At 41.7% G+C, this 20,892-nt stretch overlaps 3 protein-coding genes across 3 annotated transcripts in view; 1 reads left to right on the top strand and 2 right to left on the bottom strand.

Annotated features, from left to right (window-relative positions):
* LOC105908488 (LIM and calponin homology domains-containing protein 1-like) overlaps positions 1–2,567 on the bottom strand; it is a 55,273-nt gene extending 52,706 nt beyond the window's left edge. The window contains 1 exon segment of the mRNA XM_012837004.3: positions 1,759–2,567. Coding sequence (XP_012692458.2) covers positions 1,759–1,863 — 105 coding nt within the window. The 5' untranslated portion in view covers positions 1,864–2,567.
* A 259-nt stretch (positions 2,568–2,826) lies between these two features.
* Positions 2,827–6,478, bottom strand: uchl1 (ubiquitin carboxyl-terminal esterase L1 (ubiquitin thiolesterase)). Its single transcript, XM_012836920.3, has 9 exons — positions 6,324–6,478; positions 6,208–6,219; positions 5,540–5,668; positions 5,005–5,143; positions 4,691–4,776; positions 4,332–4,379; positions 3,988–4,057; positions 3,581–3,639; positions 2,827–3,481 (listed from the first exon to the last, which is right to left on the bottom strand). The coding sequence occupies exons 1-9, from the start codon at positions 6,354–6,356 to the stop codon at positions 3,398–3,400; spliced, it is 660 nt and encodes a 219-aa protein (XP_012692374.1). The 5' UTR covers positions 6,357–6,478; the 3' UTR covers positions 2,827–3,397.
* Positions 6,479–9,564: 3,086 nt separating this feature from the next.
* On the top strand, positions 9,565–19,927 carry anxa5b (annexin A5b). Its single transcript, XM_012836914.3, has 13 exons — positions 9,565–9,675; positions 9,931–9,975; positions 13,212–13,296; positions 15,216–15,310; positions 16,401–16,514; positions 16,675–16,765; positions 17,127–17,206; positions 17,289–17,339; positions 17,790–17,883; positions 18,222–18,317; positions 18,894–18,952; positions 19,043–19,165; positions 19,344–19,927. The coding sequence occupies exons 2-13, from the start codon at positions 9,973–9,975 to the stop codon at positions 19,404–19,406; spliced, it is 954 nt and encodes a 317-aa protein (XP_012692368.1). The 5' UTR covers positions 9,565–9,675; positions 9,931–9,972; the 3' UTR covers positions 19,407–19,927.
* Positions 19,928–20,892: the final 965 nt, after the last annotated feature.

Raw genomic sequence — 20,892 nt, 5'->3', positions numbered from 1 at the left:
TCTGCTACACATTCTGCCTAACAGTCAAACATGTCATTAAACCACATGGATACACACACACACACTTACACCACTTGAGTTAGTTCCATTTCTCCTTAGAGCACACCATCACTTTGCCTCCTCTCCCTGTGGTCAGGAAGCATAGCTGGGGCAGACTGGTGTATTAACCTATGCTATAATGCCTGTGTGCCTGAGAAAATATCTTTGGTTCCCATGGCATAGTCATTTTCAGCCTTCAGTCACTGGTCCAAGAAGATTTTCCATATTTAACTTACAATGCTTGCGGTAGGAAACAGTGGTGAAATGAACTGATCAGGGATCTGTTGATGAGAGGCAGGAAGTAACCAGAGCAGTTTCCAATAGAAACTTTTCTTGGTGGTGTGTTTCTACTGCTCCGATGCTTTCAAAGCTATTTCCAGGACAGCAGGGAGCACGGCTATATTTGCTGGAGAGCTATAAATACTGCTGGCCGACACAGGTGCCTGCTTTTTTCAATGAGAACAAGTCAGTCATTTTCTTCTTGGAGACAGCGGAATTGAAACAGGTTGGACAGGACTATTCTGACTTGTTTGTGTTACATAGTTTAGCTAACATTAAACAAACGCACAACTCCGGCGTGATCACGACTCTTGAGAATGAATTACAAGTGGGTGCAACATAGCTCATAGTGAGGTGGCAGGCTTATAAACTAAATATGTGCCAGCCATCATCTTCCAACACCTGAGTATGAATAAAGACAGAACTGACGCACTGGAAATCAAAGGAGCCATCCGTTCTCAAAGCCCTGGTCGGAATCTGAATTAGACTCAGCCTCCAGTGGTTTACTGTACCATGGCCCATTTCACTAAGTGGAGCAGTGACGTGACCACCCCATGCCACCAATCATCTGCCACGCACAGGCATAGCAATCTTTGAAAAAAAATAGGTCATAATATCATTATCTGGGTTTCAATATTGAACAGCGTGGGATCTCAGGGGATCCAAAATCCGAGGAGATTAAATTGCATGCGATGCAATCGTAAAGTATAGAGTTTTTCAGAGGAGATAAAGGGTGGACTCGCATGCTTGGCAGATATCCATCCCTCCAAGGCGTCAGAACAAACAAAGGTTCGCTTCACTGTCTTCCAGCACCATGGCAACCAAAATCACCTCTAAAAGGGGGAGTTTCTGGGAAATAAGTCTGTGGCGTAAACTGGCCTATAAACGCACCAAAACATAATTGTAAAACGCTTCATGTCATGAAAACATTTAGATATTTGTGTTATTGTTTGTTTTTCTTTTCTCGTGGATGTTTTGGCTTTAGCCTCTTCAGAAATAACATTGTGTAAATTACTGATTGTGCAGGCATAAGGATCGATGTGGGAAACAAATCATCTTGTCAAAACCAGGTGTGTCATGTGATTGAAACATTCTTAAAGAACAACAGAAAAGCCGCGCAAGCTAGTCCCACTACTGCCCAATCATTCCCCACACAGCGAATTCCACGGCACATGACAGTCGCATTGTGTTTCCCCTGTTCTCTAATGTAACACAATATATGCGCCCAGTGACAATGGTGCGTCACTTGCCTCCCAACAGGTAAACCTGCAATATTCATGGTAAATTCCACTGGCAAATAAACTCAAACAAACCCTGGCTATTTCTTAAGCTGCACCCTCACTACTATAGCGTTGAAGGCTGAGAGCTGTAGCGTTTTCGTAGGTTGTGCAAGATAGGCAGGTTTGAGATCTTAGTGCGTTTTCTTCATGGTCAACTCACCTCTATCCATTTCTGGGCTTCTTGAAATGCAGGCTCGGGGGTCGGTTCAGGATGTTGGTTGTGCTCTTGATTCTTCGGGCCGATATCTGCCCCTGGACTCGCCATTGCCAACACACAGCAGAGGGTATCGTTTGCAGCTAGATCAGATGGGTAATATCCCGTCTCAGCTTCACGGACTGTTGAAGTATCCTGAATTAGTGTAGCCAAATAAAAGTTCCCTCAGCTTCGTTACTGTTTGCACAGTTAAATTCAGTTGTATCGTCCCCGTTGCGTAAAGAACAGGTTTAGTGTCTCAAGGACTTATCCCAGTCCGCTCACCGCAAGAGTCGCAATACCAACACGCGTGGCCTTACCGCTTTACTGATGGATGGCTGTAAAGGCAGTTAGATAGCTTCTCATATCGCGCACTGAGGCGACTGCAATAGCAGTCTCACCGATGGCTAAAAATAAAGTTTTAAAACCCAGAGGTTGTCCGACTGCAGCAGCCAATACGAAACGGGCAGCCGCCTACTCCGACAAGCTGTGAGGCTATCGCATGCCTGCTACCGAGCAAACGCAAGCGGGACACACTCTAGCATGCGCAAGTGAAAGCGGGAGTGTGCCGAAGAATTTCATGGGGAGAATAGAGGGGTTTCGTTACTGTTCCATACGTGTCAGTTATCTTAGCCCCGGCGTTTTCAAGGATTAAAAGCTTTGAGGATTAAATAACATGGAGGTCTAAACGGTTTCTGACAAACTGAACTGATAAAGGGTGTTCTGATAAATAAATCAGCACGACAGGTCTACAGACACAAATGATAAGACTGCCATCTGCTGGCTACAGCGAGATAAGTAAGAAATCACGTACCCCTTCTGGATAAAGTGAAAATAACACAAAAGATTAAGTATGTTGAAATAATGGGATACTTTTACATGCACGAGCTTAAATGTGCCTTTATTGCCCCCTCCCCCCCAATGAAAAACATCTAGTTTAGCAAACTGCAAAAAAAAAACTCTAAGGGATAGATCACTGTGAATGAAAACCTACCAACACTGTCTGGCAGAGTACACGATCACGCATACAGTCACTTACTTAGTACTTAGAGCTTTAATAGCAGTGAGATAGAGTTTTCACCAAGCTCAGCTCTGCCAGTTACATACTGACAGTCTCAACCACCCCAAAGCATATCAATAATTCACATCTTCCAGGCAGACATTTCAGTGCAAGGAAACATAAAACAGTCTAGAAGCCTAACTGTTTCACTATAAAGAAAAGTGCAAACTAACTGAAATAACACAGTCTTTTTTGATCTAAGGCCATCACTGATAAGTTGGCAGTTCAATGCTATAACAACCACAGTCAATTTGTTAAATTCACAACCCTTTAACAACTGCCCTTACAAGCGCTTGTGCATTGCAATACTTCAGTCTCTCCCCTTACTAAGACAGCTTGAAGAGTGATATAAAAACAAGAGACCAAGGCCTTCAGAGTTGGACCACAGTGATCAAGACAAACACCAGAACAGCATATTGACATTAACGGAGGAATCTCAGAAAAGCTTGGATATAAGTGCTGGGCAGCACAATGCAGCGTGTGCTCTAGTGATCGAGTGATTTTTTTTGGTGAGGTTTTTTCTCTCTTCTCTCTCAACGACTTCACTCAGGCCTTGCACAGGGCCACGGCAGAGAAGCGCACCTCGTCCTTTTCTCTCTCCACAAACTGGCGGCACACTTTTGCTGCATCCTGTACGGGGGTAAAGGAATAAATGTTGAAATATTAATTTCTGGATGCATGCACACCTGTTCCTAAGAATGTGACTCACTGACTGAATTGTTTACATACCATGATGAAGGAGCCATCTTTGGTCGCACCGTGGGTCACTGGTCCCTCCATTCTACCATCTTAAGAATGGTGAAAATATTTATATAAATATAATAAACCCAAAACCTCATTCTTACATTAACTGAAAAAACTGACAAGTGTTACATTGTGTCATGGATGCCATAAAACAAATCAAAGTATTCCATCTGAGAAGACATTGGCTAACAGCCATTTGGAAAAGAATTGATCGGTGCTATATTCTATTGCAACTATTGTCAGCAACAATACAGGAACATTTTATTCTTTCATAAATTCTTTCAAGATACACATCCCATGGGAGTGCAGAAGAGAACAGAAGTGAGACTCCTGATGGTTATATTCTCAGTCTCTGTTGGTGTCAAATGCAGTGACATTGAAGAGAAACTCACCCAGCTCATAGAGTTGGCCATTCACATTGACAAAAGTGATGAAATGGAAATTCACATTGCCTTCCTCCACCTGTTACAGAAATGCAAATTCAAATGTACAGGATGTTGAACAGTTGAAATACATGTTAGCAAGTATTTATTGCCTGACAGTTTGGGCAATGTTTGACTCCGCTTTAGAAAGTGGGAACTGTTTACTATACACTTCTAAGACAGATGATGACAGTGTATGTGGCCATTTTTAGACAATTTGAATAAATTATTTCAATAATAATTCGATAATTTTGCAATCTCTTAAAAATAGATAGGATACAGAATCAGAAAACTGTTTTAGACGGGTGCAATACCCTGCACTGTCCCTCTGCTGCCACCTCATCATGGGTTGCCTGGATATCCTGGGACGAGAGAGAGAGAGAGAGAGAGAGAGAGAGAGAGAGAAAGAGAGAGACGAAAGTGTTGAATTTTTCATATGATGTCGTCATACTAAATATTTTACCCATTCAATTCAATTTCCCCCACTAAAGAGCCCTGCCGTGTTTTAGTCTACGGTGTTTTAGTGCCACCTATGGGAAAGATTAGGCACATAAACTGCAACTGCTCCCATGGCTGCATTCTCATGAAAGTAAATGAGCAACCCCTGAAACAAAGTTAACAGCAGACCAAGGGGAGAAATGTGTGATACAAAACAGAGTGCGCCATGTCTAACCTTGTTCTTCTCAAGCTCTTTGGCTCGGTCTGCAGCAGACATACTGGCTGTGGCTTCCAGAAACTTCTTTAAGGCAGAGCCACTGTCTATCAGACAAAAAAAGCAAAGGAGGTGGAATTGTCATTTATAGCATGAATCTGACATATTTTTTTTCCTTTGATGGAAACTATCAAAACACACTCAATTCAAAATCATTCTCGTCAAAATATCACTGGTATATAATATATTGGTAGCTCTTCATAGATTACATACAGCTAAATACCATTGGGACATTGTACCTTAATTTCAGTTCCATAATACATCTATTTGCTCACCAAAGTCCATTTGATCCTGGTTGTTGGCAACGGCATGCAGTAAACCAACTGTGCCACAGGAGTTCACCACAGTTTGCTTCAGGAAATACACATCATTACAGGCCGGGGCTACCGCCTGCTTCCCTCGAAAAGCTTCATGCTGACAGACAGAGAAATATATGGAGGCACAAATATGAATATTTCTTTCTCAAAAATTGACAAGGATTAAAGGTTTTTTGCCATTTGTTGATGGTGCCATTGATAGCTACAGAAGCCAGACAGCACGCAGCAGCAGGGACTGGTTTGGGTTGGCCTGTGGCTTTCCTATGCTGTCTTTGTTGACATGGGCTATGCTGATATAGAGAATAAATGTGGCCATCTTTAAAGACCAAATGTTTTGGAGGACAGTTTGTAAATGGTATTCCAAACTGTAAAAACAAATACATTAAAAATGAAACCCTTCTGCCTCAACTCTGTTGTTGGTCGCAAGACAAGCCTCCCTCCCACAGCATGGGCCCAGTTTGCCAATCATTCCACGGGGGCAGCGCCCTTTTACCTGTTGAGTCAATGGGAAGAGCAGCATCACAGCACAAGCCGGCGACGGCACCGAGGACAAAAGCTCGTCCTCTAGACCGAGTACGTCCACGAATCGCCATTTCGACCCCACGCCCAGTTTACTCAGCACCTGCGGGATGGACAGCGACCATGTGGCCGACACAATGTGACAAATGACGGCAGGACGTATTACAGTGGCCTACCCTACATTGGTCTCTGAAACCCTCACTATGCTACCTGAATTAGCATCAAACGTTGGGCACTTGAAAAGATTTAGTCGAATAAATAATCTGTTTATGTTTTAAACATAGTTTCACTGCTATAATGAAAAATAAGCCGATGTTACTAGCACTTTGTCGGCACAATTTCTGCTATAATTCACAAAAATAGGCATTCATACTGAGACCAATCAACACCAATAGGCTACTCGATTGGATTAAACACGATAATGAGGTGGGCTTCTGATGAGCCTGATTATTTTCTTAATAAAATAAGCAGGTGGTCGAGCTGACCGCACCCTACATTACAAAACAGTTGTGTAGTTGGTGTGGGTTAATCTCGCCACGTCAGTCAAATGCATCACACAGCAGCAGAATGACAAAGCAAAAGCTACCCCTGTAGCCTACCAAAAGGCTATAACAATCCCTGTGAGTGAGTCAGCATACATACTGTATTCAGCATCTGTGAAACAAAAGGCAAAGGCAGAGAATGCATGAGTCTCTCACAACACAGAAGCATTTATCATCAACAAGTCGATGTTTATGATTAAAGCTATAATACCCAACCTCGGGGTTGATCTCCATCGGTTTCCACTCCATGTTATCAGGCCGTCTGTGCAAACTATCTCTTCAACCTCAGTTACTTTCGATTGTCAATAAACACCCCGATTGCAGCCGACAGAGATCCCCATTCAGTCACCTCATGCAGCTAATATACAAGCGGTCTTATCCCATTTCTAACGGCGAAGGGGTGTGCTTGTGAAAATATTTGTTCTCAGTTTGAACACTAAACGCGATAATACATCCTTACAAAAGGTTAGATGCGGTTTAGAATCACTTCACATTATGAATAGTGACATCGTTATGTATGTTCTTTCTGCAAAACCTAATTCTTGTTTGACTGCCCTTTTAAATAATCGCACAGTCCATGGTCGTATGACTTTCATAGAAGATACTAGCAATGTACTGGCAAATGCGACCGCTAGGAACAAATATCGCACTGCAGTGAGGTAGCAATTCCTAATATACACAGCTTAATGTCTGACTAAACTTGTCTTAATAAGCATTTCACTGCTTTACAGTTCCGTTTTCATGATAGAAAACAGTGAACGTGAAAGCCATTTTTCAGTACAATGTTCACGTTTGGAATTTTCCCCTATTCAGCATACCTTTCACTCTCGGTGACTTTGTAGACAACACACAAAGCTTTAATTCACAGCTCACAATGAAAAGAGACTAATGAGACAAACGTGTATGAACTGATACAACTGATCAGTGGTGGGAAGTAAAGTACATTTCCTCAATAGCGTAATTCAGTACTCAATTTTGAGGTAGTTGTACTTTACTTAAGTATTCCCGTTTTATGCTACTTCAAACTTTCACACCACTACATATCAGAGGGTATACTGTACTTACTCCACTACATTTATTAGACAGCTTGAGTTACTAGTGAGTTTTAAGATGAATGTTTTCCACAATGAATAATATAGCAAGCTTTTAAAATACAAGACATTGTTAAAGATTAAACCAGTGGTTTCCAACCCTTTTGGCTTCTGGCATCTTTCAGATGTCTTTGAGTTTAACATGAAACAGTTGAAACCTTTAACATGAGTCTAGGAGTTGAAACCTCCCACATGGTCCAAAAACTAAAAATAGATGTGTCTGTCAAAATGTTTATCTGGTGTCCGTGTATACTAAAGCTGTGTATAAAGTATTTCAAACTAGCTCCACCTCCAGCAGCTACAACAGTAACATATGATACTGACACTAATGCTTCAGTATTAATAATCTAAGGGACCAAACCAGTACTTTTTCTTTAATACTTTAACTACATTTTGGTGCTAATACTTATGCACTTTTACTTGTAATGGAGTCATATTACATTGCTGTTTTGGTACTTGTACCTAAGTAAAGGATCTAAATACTTCTTCCACCACTGGAACTGATTAAGGACAAGCATGCATAGAGGTAAAATGAAAGGGGAGGGCTAAATTATATTGGTGAAGAGAGGGAGGGAGTGTACAGGTCCATGTAGAGATAAAAAACATAATAATGCTCTTTCAAATACATGAAACACTCTTGATCTTCCCATACATCAGGTGCATGCTGCCAACTTTACATGTGGACTTATACTGGACAGTAACATCAGATTAATACGAGCAAACAGTGGGATCAAAAGCAGAAGACACGGGATCACAACAGTGGGATCAAAAGCAGAAGACAAGGGATCACAACAGTGGGATCAAAAGCAGAAGACAAGGGATCACAACAGTGGGATCAAAAGCAGAAGACAAGGGATCACAACAGACCAAACAAAAGCAAGGACATCACACAGTCCAACAGTCCAACATTCTCTGACCTTGCTCAGTCACTGGGTGATCCATGAGAACACCACAGGGGTTCGTGCAGGGCTCCGGCGCCTTACCAGTCCCAGTAAGCTTGGAGGCCAACTTGTACATCTACACAGGACTGCTGCTCACACTTTTCCTGTTCATCCTCCTCATCCTGCTGCTGCTGCTCTGTTGGATCAGAGACCTGGTGTTCCAAGGAGAGACTGGTCACAGGAGGTGAGGGGAGGAGAGGAATGAGGAGCGTAGACTCTGCGGGAGGCTTGGCCATTGGTGGTGCATTCCCCACCCATGAGCCACAGATTCTGGGTGTGAGGTTGAGCTGGCTGGCTACAGCAGGATAGGCTACTCTTCAAGACAAAATTACACTGGCTGAGCACTGGATTTGTTGTGGAGTATGTTAAATGACATTCAGCAGAACAATCATGCGACTGTAGATTTTAAAGTGCATCTGAACTTGATTTAGACAAAAAAAAGTGATATTCTGGGCAGCTAAAATGTGTTTATTGAATTTGTATATTGTGCACTTATTTGATTTATTAAATCTGTCATTTGTGGGCGTACATGTCACAGATGAGGTTTGCTAATAACGTAGTGGCATTTAGAGCATTAACATTAGGAATTTGCTTATTTGTATTTTTATTTAATTCATCATTTAATCTCTAACCTCTCTTGATATACAACCTCACGTAAACTACTCTGTAAATTTTCATCTTGATATATGTTGACAGAGACCACTTTAATAAACCTGTATTTGACCCGTGTGGTTCAGTTAAGGTATCTGTGTAACTAGATGACCTCCTTTGTCAGCGTTGTTTTTAACAACTTCAGGAAAAAAAAGAAACAATGGAAAATATCCATGGCATTTTCAAGGACAATGTGCACATTGTTTGTCATTAAGACACTGCCATTCTGCAAATATTTAAAGGAGAACTCAGATGAACCTCTCAACTCATACCCTGATGCATACTAATAGGATTTGCATATCTGTACCTACTGGTACAGCAGGGAAAGCAACAGGTACTATGAATCTGAATCTTTCATTACACACACAGTTTGCATATTCAAGCTCTTGTCATTTAAGTCTTATGACTGCTGCGTATTGAGTAAAACTGTAATTATTCTTGATAGCAGTTTCGTAATATTTATAAATTAACAATATATTTTAGCTTCTTAAATGTTTGGAGCCTCGTTATCACATTCCACTGTGTAAGGACTCATGTGGAAAAGCTAAAATTAGAGACACTGCAAATAACTTGCCAATAAAAGGAAACATATTCACTTTGTGACTGTTCTGTTCACAGCACCAGAACAATATAGATTCCGAGGTTACCAATGAGAAGTAGTTTCAACCTCAGTGTTGCCGATGTTTAACCACATGTAGTTCTTCGCATAGGAGAACTACAGCAGCACACGCAAGTTTAAAAACTACATTACCCATGACCTCAGCAACCATAGTTATTAGGGTGTGGTTGCACAGCTCAGCCCAGTAGTTTTATTCCACTCTGACTTTACTCACTTCTTCTCTTTCCTTCGGCGATCCTGCGTGCGGCAAGCGAACTATCCTCTTGGTAAGCTGTGTGTACAATTGACACACATCACCACTTTTAACAACAATACTTTACCATACTTTACTTTGATCACTATGCCACTAGCAACAGGTACGGAGTTACCTGTGTATGGGACAATGGTTTGTGGCATTTCAAAATCTTCCAAAATGTCTAGAATGCGTAGTGTATTTGGTCATTGCACATTTAGGGTGCAAGCTTTGACAGATGTATTTTTCAAGCGATACTAATTTTAATTTTTGCTTGGTTTTGTTTCAGCGTGTAGGTTAAAATACTGTTTAAAAGACAAGAACTCTTACAATGGTAAGTTGTTTTTTATTATTTCTAAGACTTTACAGGTTCATTAAGGTTACAGTATCATCATGAAAATAGTTTTAAAGAATAGTCAAACGTGATAATACTACTGTGATACGGTATCCAGGCAACACCCACTGTAGGTCCTCATCAATTAATCATTGAGACTCGCACGATACATTTTGGTCGGCAACTCATAGCGGGTTGGTGATGAATAATCAATGATCTTTTATGAAAGCAACTGAAAACCATACCAGCCCGTCAACATTTCAGCACTGTTGTGGATATAGAAACTTCATGACTGTTATGTAATACCTAGAAGGTTGCTGAGAGCAAAAGTTTTCATACAGTAAAAAACTGTTTTGTGTTTTTAACAACTTTTCATTTCACTTCTTGTTTGTTTCAATCATTAGTTTGAATATAGTAAGAAATGCTGGTTGTAAATACCTAAAAGTACAGGCAGTTGTGCATTTTGAATGAGGAACGGATTGAAAGTAACTGTTCTGAGTGCAGAGCTGTTTCCCCTTCATTTCTACCCAGGCCTCAGACTTGTGAGTGGATGACTCATATGTGTGGGCAGACAGCCTAGTAGGGCGGGTCCCTCGTTTTCCTCGTTTTCCTCTCTCTCCCTGTCTGAACTCCTTCACTCCCACTGTAACTCTGGCACCATCTTTCACGACCATGCCCACCTTGTCTTCCATTCTTCACCCCTCTCTAACCTCACTCTTTTTCTCCTTGTCTTCTGCCTACCCTTTCACTGGGTTCCCGGATGTTGTCGTTGGTTAGGGGAATATCCTATCCGTGTAGACTGTCCTGGTCGCTCCAGTTACGTGGGTGGGGCTCAGTCGTGTGATGAGACTAGTGTGTAAACAGAGCTCTGCACTGATAACACTGAAACAGTCCTCAGCTGTCCTCCTGCACAAACACAGCTAATTTAGGGTCTATGTTTAGATGTAGGTTCTGGTGCAGGGCTGTGACACAAGTACATTCCTTACACTGGTCTTCTTTCATACAATTCAGATTAAAAGAAACAGGAACACAGGAAGTGAGAGTGATCTGATATGCTGCCAAAGCAACATGGCATGCCATAAAATGAAGATTGTGTTGATATAGCCAAAATAGTCAGATGTAGGATGGGTGTACGCTTCTGTTTGATTTGTGTGTGTACACAGAAGTCCAAACAAGCACTTTCCCATCTGAAAAGTTATTGCTGATAGGTCATGCAGTTGTATAAACACTGAAACAACAGTTGGTTCTGTATGATCACTGGAATCATGTATCTATTTTTGTGCGTTTATTTTAATAGTAAAAGTGCTTTTGAATGCAGCTCTATTATCATTAATCTCCAAAATCACTAAAGTTATTCCTATCACTCAAGTATGCCATTGTCAGTAGCAATTTTCACTCTGGTGATATATGTCATATTTTTCAGTTAGTGGTGCAAATGCAATGTTTACAAACTAACTGGAATTATGTATCTATTTTTGTGTGAGTTTATTTTAATAGTAAAAGTGCTTTTAAATGCAGCTCATTGACTCATTGTTCACATTTTGTGGTCTCCTTATGGAACAAGTGCATGTGTGGGAGTGGACCCATGGAAGTGACTGGGTCTGAGTCATAATGTTACCACCACTGCACACACATGAAACTCCCTGAATTCCTCAGGTTCTCTATGTCTCCATCCACACTCATTTTTATATATTGGGGTTGGTTTAACATGGTAGAGCTGGTTGAGCTTGTGAGTCTCCTTTCTCGAGCCTCCTTCCACACCTCCTCTGCGCAGCAGTTTCTAATTGAGAGCAGGACGCAACCTTGTCTGAGGGTAGGTTTGGAAGCACATGATGAGGAGTCAGAGAGGGAGACGTGTTTTTCAGGCAACACTCACGAACACAGGATCTCCGTTGTTGGGAGATGTTTTGGACAGTTTTTCATGGCTGGTTCACCCTGAATATCCAACATTCTTAGCTTCTTGTTCAGCTCATTTTGAAAGACCATTCCAGTGGTTGGGGTCATTTAGAATTGTATGCACAGTAGTATGTTATTGATTAGTTTAATTCACGTGGTGTGACTATAATCTCAGGTTCATTACCTCAGACACACCTTTGGCAGTCTCAGACATTTACTGGTCTATTAGCTTTTCCTGAGGTGAAGACTCAGCACTCCTATGAAATATCAATGATTTAGATGCCTCACTGGATTCCTCCTAGTAAAGGTACAATCCTCAGAGATTGACATATCCTGTTCTCTATCTGATTATAGGTGTGTGTGTGTGTGTGTGTGTGTTTGTGTGTAAATAACTGTGAGATTACTGGGTGGATAGTGGAGGTGCTTATGTGTCTGTGTGTGTCCCTGACAGAGCAGGTATTGAGTTAATGAGTTACTGCTGAAACGATGATTAGTTTGTTTCTCTGTAGATCTATTGTGTCTTTAACCATACTCAGGGGTCCAACTGTGAGCTAATGAGGAACTAGAGTGTGTGTGCGTCAATACAATTGATTGTGCATTACACACATACACCCTCACACACAAATGTGCACACACCCACCCACCTGTGACCACAGGTAATTTGATAAACAAAGTTATCAAAGACAGGGATATAAAAGTAATATATTTCCTTAGCAACTGATTAAATTGTGAGATAGGAGTGTACATAGTTCTGTATGTCATCATAAATCATGGTTTGGGGAACGGATTGAAAGGCGAAGGACAGATTTTGAAGAAACTGCCACCAGCCGGCTTTGGCCAACTAATCCCAGAGATCCCAAAGCTGACAGTGCAGACTTATTCAGAGATAGGCTTTCCTGTTTTTCACTACTATTGCATCAGTTGTGCCTGTCCCTTTAAATGCAGGCCATCCCAGTTATTCAGACTTTCCAAGTGGAAAATCAGCAGTAAAGAATGTAGCTTCCCTGACCACTCCAAAGTCAAACACTGTATATATGAGACACTCTGCCACAGCAGTTTTGCAGTGCTGTCCTTCTCTTGAACATGTAGAAACATGTAAGTGTGTTTGTCGGTGCAAAACTCCAACACTGGGCTACAGTGCTTTTCAGCGAACATGTAGAAAAGAAACATGTAAGTGTGTTTGTCAGTGCAAAACTATAACACTGGGCTACAGTGCTTTTTTAGCTGTGCATCGGCCATCTCATCTCCTTAGAACACTGTAAACAGCAGGGTGGCCAACCATAAACAAACGCAGCGTATAACACTGAGCTTGATTGAATGTGCTCATCTGTGTTCTCCAGGCCGGCAGAGGTTCAGTGAGACCCTATGGTGGCTTCAACGCCAGCGACGACGCCACCGCCCTCAGCAAGGCCATGAAGGGCTTCGGTGAGTCTGCATTAACCACAAGAGCTGAACCTTAGCGTTACAACAGTGGAACTTCCCAGAATCTGTTTTGAAGCACTTTTGAGTTATGTAGCGCAGTAAGTTTCAGCATTTGTGTCTGAATAAAAAGTCAGAGAATAAGAAAAAAAAAACAGAAAATTGTTCTTTTTGTATAGTGTTCCATTATTACATTTGGCTGACGGTATCATGTGATATTGGAATGGGTGGCATGACGCATGATTCATCATCCTCTGCAATTGATTACCTGATGAGGCAGTAACAGAGCAGCCACTGAGTTGGGATTGTTCAGTTTAATGAGTAGGTGACTAAGCCTCTCCAATATCGATCACAAGGTAAACCTGGTTATACAAATGTGGAGATGGAGTGTGGGGGAAAGCTGCTGGCATGTTGACCTGAAGTAGAGTCAAGGACATACTGCTTTTGTCATTCTGTGTAAATGAGGAAGTGGCTAGGCCCCTGTTAAAAGTAGTAATGTTAAAAGAGTGGACTTGAAATTAGGGGAGGGGACACAGTTTATAGCACAATCATTTATATTGAATTTTATCCTCAGTGTTTGATGTAGACATGGAAACCTAGAGTTTCTATTTGTCTGCTTTTAAGGATTAATATCATCCCCTGAACCAGCTCAGGGATATATGAAATGCTTCAAAAAGCAATTTATTCTCGAATGCAGGGCCATTAAGAAGGAGAGAGACTCACTTAAAGAGGTCAGTTCATACATTCAGTATGCCAGTAGGACCAGGGGCAGATGCAGGTCCCAGCTTGTTAAAATGGTCAGCTGGGTTGCCAGAGTGTGATTAAGGCATTCCACAAGTCCATTGTCAACAGACAATAGGGAGAGCATTGTCAGCATTGTCAGAGCATTTTCCAAGGTCCACGAATGCAAAGGACACGAACCTTCACGTGTTCACTCTACAAGTGGGATTGTAGTGTCTTGGGCCCTTTTTCAGGGGGGGGGGGGCTGGAGTAGCAGATATTTGCAAGGTCTAGATATCACATGCTCTTCAGTTGCCCAAACTGTTCTTCAAACAGATGAGTCTCATAAACTCCCAAATTATCTTATATTATAAATTATCCCATCATCTGGCGCACAAGTGTGGATGTTTGTACCATACTGCTACGCAATGGTCAGACACTGTGTTATCACATTGTGTCTTGACTAACACATCTGTCCAATGACTGAATGTAAATGTAAATGTAAATGTGTGGGCAAGATGGGTATAGTCTCAGCTGTAAGCCCTCCTGAACTGACTCTCACAATAGTGTGCGATAAGTGTTCCCACTGGTGGCAGCTTGTGACCGAACTGAAAGGGAACTGAACGGTTAACGTAACCCTGGTTCTCTGAAGTAGTTAATGAGCTACCACCCTTCTTGCCGTTCGGCCTCCCCGAGGCAGGGTGATGGTAAACTAATGAGGTAGATCAGTTAGTGCAGCACTGTTTTGCGGTACGTCAGAGGAGAGTGGCGTGCTGTTCACCGTTTGGATCGATTTCCATTGGTGGTAGATCATTCCCTCCTTCAGGGAACCGGGGTTACGAGAGTAACCGGTTGTTTTGTTTTTCTTCTTCCCCTCCAGCCCCTGGCACTTTTGTTTTGAGTAGTATGACAGGTAGTTGCGTTTCACGGTGTTGCCGCACTGTAGGCTGCGTATTGGGTTTATGGGCATGTCATTATGAGTTATTGGGTTTATGGGCACGGGCATGTTGTCGTACATCATGTTGAAATGATAGATGTCAAGGGGGTTCTCCCAGAGGTGTCATCGCTGTGTGAACTAATGTCATCAGCTGTCCTCTGGAGCCCCCTTCCACCTCTGGAAATAACATTTTCAGCCAGCGACACCAGCAGCTATTTGAGTAATATTTAAAGTAATTTGTTTTTAATTCTTATCACATTTCTTTCAGGCACTGATGAGGATACCATTCTTCAGCTTCTGACTGCACGCAGTAACAACCAACGGCAGGAAATTAAAGCCACCTATAAAACCCTATTTGGCAAGGTGACCCAACACTAAATCCACTCAGTGTTTTAAACATGCCAGCACACAACACATACCAAAATATCAGTTCTTCAGCTAGTCGTCATCAGTTTAGCAGAAATGCTCCTCCTAGAACTCTTTCCCTAGTGTGTTCTAGCTAGTTTATTAAAAAAAGGGACTATGCTAAAATATAAAGAAACACTATACTACAAATACACCCTGTTTTACAATAAGACTATGTAAATGTGGGGACACATTTTGGAAGACTAAGTGCATTGCATTTAAATATAGTATAAACATTGTAAACAGTATGTAGACAGTTTGAATCTTTACAAATAGACAGAAAGTGCAAAATAGATATGTACTTAGATCAAACTGATTTCTTTTCTTCCCCTTTTCTCACGGGTAGCATGAGTTATGACTCCATTTCCTTCTGCTATCCTCTCATTCTTAGAACATCTCAGTGCCATCATGTCTACTCACCGCAGTCCTATCCTCCTTTTTCTCTTTTCCATTTCCCCTTTCACTCCTTTGTTCTCTTTTTAATCTCCTTTGGTTGTAACTGCTGATATAGACCCCATAACATGAGAGTGAATTGTTCACACATGGGATGGGATAACCACTGATGTCAAATCTTAGACAGTGGTTCACAAGGTCACACATCTTGATGACTAGATTTATGTAAACACAGATTTCACGTGTGGCCGAGTTTTCAAATGCCTCAGAGGGATTGAGCAACAGCAATCTTATAGGTCTAGTTGTTGAATAAAGAGGTGTTAGCACATCAGTGTGTGGGTATTGAGTAAATGAGATGGCAGAAGCTCTGGGAGGGACTCTCATTCCCCACAGGAACAGAGAGTGGGAATCACACAGCCCATAAATCACGCTGAAGTCCCTTACCCTGAACTTCCATTAAGAACAAAGTAAATCCCAACTCAACATACACTCAGTCTCATGGCGACCCATCCCTTCCGCTGTGCTACATCCACTGACAATAACAGTTAATAGTTCACTCCTGCGGTCTCAAGATTCCCCATGTTACGAACTGGCCGGCTCCATTTGGAAAATGAACTTGTTGCTGAGCTTCTAATATGAATCTTGGGTCTCACAGGACTTGGTGGATGATCTGAAGTCAGAGCTGGGTGGAAAGTTCGAGACTCTGGTTGTGGGTCTGATGACTCCTCCCAATGCCTATGATGTGGAGCTGCTCAGAAACGCCATCAAGGTAGACACACACACCACACACGTGTTTTCTTTCTTGGATACACTTACGCATATATTGTAAAAACCCACCCCCATACATACTAACAAGTGTGGACACACATGCAAAGGCATACTGAAACAGAGGGAATGAGAAAGTGATGTGGCTTATTTCTGGTCCTCAGGGAGCGGGGACTGATGAGAAGGTACTGATTGAGATCCTGGCCTCCAGAACAGCCATTCAGGTCCGAGACATCATTGCTGCTTACAAGCAAGGTAAGGTCATAAGTCGCCATGTTTAAATGGAGTCACTGGCATCACAAGCATAGAGCAGAGTATAGAGCTGCAGAGAGAATGCTTTGGAATGGGGCTAAATGAAAGCTTTATCTCTGCATTGTATGAGATCATGAAATCCACCAGTAGCAGCCACCCTGGTAATCAGAGGATGTACCGGTTGAATGGGCAATTTAACTGTACTGCTGAATTGTATGTCTGTGATTTTGTGGAAATGCCCAATGTTTAGGTATGTTGTACAGTGTGAGATTAAATGCACCACAGCTTTATAAGATATCGTCTTTTATTGTTGACAATTAGTCTTTAATCCTAAACGGTCACTATTTTGCATTTTTCTCTCTAGAATATGACGATGACCTGGAGGAAGATGTCACAGGAGACACGGATGGCCATTTCAAGAGGATGCTGGTGATTCTGTTACAGGTTAGAGCGCACTCCAAACACAGCCATGTTCTCTCTGCCACTCTTTTGTCGGGGCGATGCTGAATTGCTCTTCTGTGCACAGGCAAGCAGACAGCAAGGAATCCAGGAGGGCAAAATAGACAGTGATGCTCAGGTCAGTTTCTTTTTTGATACATTTGTGTATGTGTGTGTGTGTGGAGGGTTTGTGTGTGTGTGTGTGTGTGTGTGTGTGCTGGTGACTCAGTATGAGAAAGATATAAATAATGTCTTAATTACTATTATTATGTTTTAATTGACATGTTCTGTAGATGCTCAAGGTTGCTTTTTCTAGCCCTGTGTGATTTGTTTGGTCTGTGTGATGGGAAAATATCTTTGAACGTGCATGTCCTTGTGTTTGCATATAAATTTGAATATGCAGATCTCTCTCTCTTTCTGTGTGTGTGTGTGTGTGTGTGTGTGTGTGTGTGTGTGTGTGTGTGTGTGTGTGTGTGTGTGTGTGTGTGTGTGTGTGTGTGTGTGTGTGTGTGTGTGTGTGTGTGTGTGTGTGTGTGTGTGTGTGTGTGTGTGTGTGTGTGTGTGTGTGTGTAAATGTGCCATGTTGCAGGCCCTGTTTGCTGCCGGAGAGCAGAAGTATGGCACTGATGAGGAGCAGTTCATCTCCATCCTGGGCAACCGCAGCGCTGCTCACCTCCGCAGGGGTCAGTCCACACACCATAGTATCAACATCAATCCATCCATCACTCGGCAATATCACTACAAGCATCAATCTATCATTTATCAATATTAATACCAACATCAATCTATCACTTATCAGTATTAATACCAACATCAATCCATATCTCATCAACATCACTTTTTCTATCAAACGCTTCATAAATGCTCTTACATAAAATTACACATTTTATCAGCACATAAGCATTTGCCAGTGAAGCTCCCCATAAATATTGAGCGTTGATGGTTGTTTTGTGAAGAGTGCTGTGCAGTATGTGGCAATATGGCGGTCCTTCTGATGGTTCTCTCCTCCTCTGTTCTGTAGTGTTTGAGGCGTACATGAAGCTTTCTGGCTATGAGATCGAGGAGAGCATCAAGAGAGAAACCTCTCGCCATCTGGAAACTGTTCTCCTGGCTGTGGGTGAGTGTGTGTGTGTGTGTGCCCCCCCCCCCCCCCCCCCGCATCTTTCTCATTTCTCTTACTTTCTGATCTTTCCTGTCTCATACGCTTTTAACTTATATTCACTCCCTTCTTTTTCGTGTATTCCTTCCTTTGTTCTTTCTCTCACACTGTATCACACACAAATGAATGAAAGCTGATTTTCACATGACACCCACATGGCTTCTCTTTATGCTTGTTTACACCCCAGGGTAAGATGTGAGTCTCCAGACACCGTCTAAAACCTTTAACTGAATTATGGCCTACTTTACTCCTGCTGAACAGGCGGCACTTTCACTAGGCGCAGGCACACGAAATTGTCCAAAATAAAATTTGGCAAGTTCATATGATTACCGGTTACTCCATCCCTGGCAGTGAAAACTTTGTTGCTCTTTAACAAAGTAATCAAGTGAAATAGCAGTGTGACATGTCAAATTTAATAACACAACAGACAGTTATTAAGCATTACCCTAACCCTAAACTTCCCAATCCGTCCAATCACTCGAGTAAAGAACTAAGATGTAAAATCTGACATGACTTTCTGATGTCCTCACCCAGTCAAGTGTGCCCGGAGCGTTCCAGCCTACTTTGCTGAGATGCTCTACTATGCCATGAAGGTAAGATTACTGATGTGATGTAATGAAAAATAAATGAAATGTATTTATTTTCCCCCAACATGTGTGTAAATTTCGGATCATCTCCTCTAGGGGGCAGGCACGGACGACCAAACTCTCATCCGAATCATGGTGTCTCGCAGTGAGATAGATATGCTGGATATCCGTACAGAGTTTAGAAGAATGTTTGCCGCCACTTTACATGACACGATCAAGGTAAACACACATACACAATCTGAGCACTAACATTGAATATTGTGCTACTGAATGTCAATGTTATGTCCTACTCCAGTGTTGAACATTAGTATTGTATGACTAACGGAGCACTGTGTGCATGTGTGTGTGTGTGTGTGTGTGTGTGTGTGTGTGTGTGCATACATGTCTTTTGGTATAGGGTGACACTTCTGGGGACTACCGTAAAGCCATGCTCTTGCTCTGTGGAGGGAATGACGCATAACCTACGCCTCCAACTCACAGAGGAACATGAAGGGGCCACCATGCCCTCAACAATCACAGGACACAGATCCATGCAATAATTACTCTTAATAACTTGTTTTTTAACAACTGTCTGCTCAGACATGGAAGGTTTCATTACGGTCTACTAAATTTCCTTTGGTATACTAAAGATATACAATACAATCAATGTATTTATTAGGTATATGCTCACTAATAGCATAATCACATGTTTATATTCATTTTTATGTTGCTAATCATGATTTTATACTATTCTCTTAGCTGATTTTTGCACGGAAGTTGTCATTATTGGTATGCATTTCGGAAAAAAAACTGGTTGTTATGTGAACATTTCATCTGAAGGTCATTAACGGAAATTGACTGAACCCTCTTGGTGCTGTGAAGAGCAGACTGCACAGTGCTCTAGATGACGATGCTTAAACCATGCCTCTGTCAATGACGTGTGTACTCAGGCTGCTGAGCTGCTGGAAGTCATTCCTGAATAAAGCAGTTCTCATTATGCTACTCTTGTTTCAGATGAAGCAAGTTACTCATGTCACTGCACTCATCCCGCTGGTGTCTTTTTTTTGTGCATGGTAATACTGCTCGTTTTAAGTGCATCAGTTTGGTCCGCTGCTCATAAGTTAAATAACCTCTACACATTTTGGCATTATGTTCGTGGGAAATGGATAGTGGAAAATATTTAGTCTAAATTACATGCTGAAATCATGGCATCCTATTTTAAAATGGGATGCTACAAATAGGATTCTATTTTATATTATTTATCCTATTCCATTTTCAAATCCATCCACTCACAGTTTTCAATACATTTTTGACATAATCAGTCTAGATTGAGGTTTCTTTGCAACCCATACATGCACTAGTTAACATTGCTTAATGTTGTGTTAATGATGTGTTTCTGTGGATAATATTCTGTTAGAGAATATTCTGCCTTGTCTGCCCCAACCCTGGCAGCTCAAAGGACCTTGCAGTCTTCAATAAAAACGCAAAGGACTGTGTAAAGAAATGGGGAAACTGTCATATAACCATCGCGCTTCAGAGAAACATTAAGAAAATAAACCTTAAAATAACATCATCCAATTCAGTATGAAGACGTATATTGGAAGACAACATTTCATTTCATTGAAGGTTGTAAAACGACCAAAGCACAGAGTAGTTCACCAGCAAGCCTAGGATAGGTGTTGTCACTTGCATGGATGCTGAGTGGGGCTCTTTTCTGCTTGACTAGTAAGTATCATAAGCTATTACATATCATTTCATCATAAGATTGTTTTACCTTAACCATCAACCAGGGGCGGCGCCAGGGGGTGCTAGGGTGTGCTATAGCTCCCCCTGGATTAGCCATAGCACCCCCAAGAAAATAATGGTTATAGTTATTTCATTTCATTCTGCGTTATTTATTGTGTGATAATAATATTTCACTCACAAAAGAAAATAATAACAGATTGAAATGAACAGATTTTTTTAGA

The sequence above is a fragment of the Clupea harengus genome, chromosome 22, assembly GCF_900700415.2.
Source record: "Clupea harengus chromosome 22, Ch_v2.0.2, whole genome shotgun sequence".
NCBI classification, from domain to species: Eukaryota; Metazoa; Chordata; class Actinopteri; order Clupeiformes; family Clupeidae; genus Clupea; species Clupea harengus.
This window is presented reverse-complemented; position numbering and strand designations above follow the sequence as displayed.

Excerpts from the sequence above, each read along its gene's own strand:
- anxa5b (XM_012836914.3), top strand. Across the intron at positions 16,766-17,126 it reads CATTGCTGCTTACAAGCAAG|AATATGACGATGACCTGGAG; the intron begins GTAAGGTCATAA and ends TTTTCTCTCTAG. Across the intron at positions 17,884-18,221 it reads CGCTGCTCACCTCCGCAGGG|TGTTTGAGGCGTACATGAAG; the intron begins GTCAGTCCACAC and ends TCTGTTCTGTAG.
- uchl1 (XM_012836920.3), bottom strand. The coding sequence starts at position 6,356 with ATGGAGTGGAAACCGATGGAGATCAACCCCGAG. Across the intron at positions 4,380-4,690 it reads AAGAGCTTGAGAAGAACAAG|GATATCCAGGCAACCCATGA; the intron begins GTTAGACATGGC and ends CTCTCGTCCCAG. Across the intron at positions 4,058-4,331 it reads CAGCAGAGGGACAGTGCAGG|GTGGAGGAAGGCAATGTGAA; the intron begins GTATTGCACCCG and ends TTTCTGTAACAG.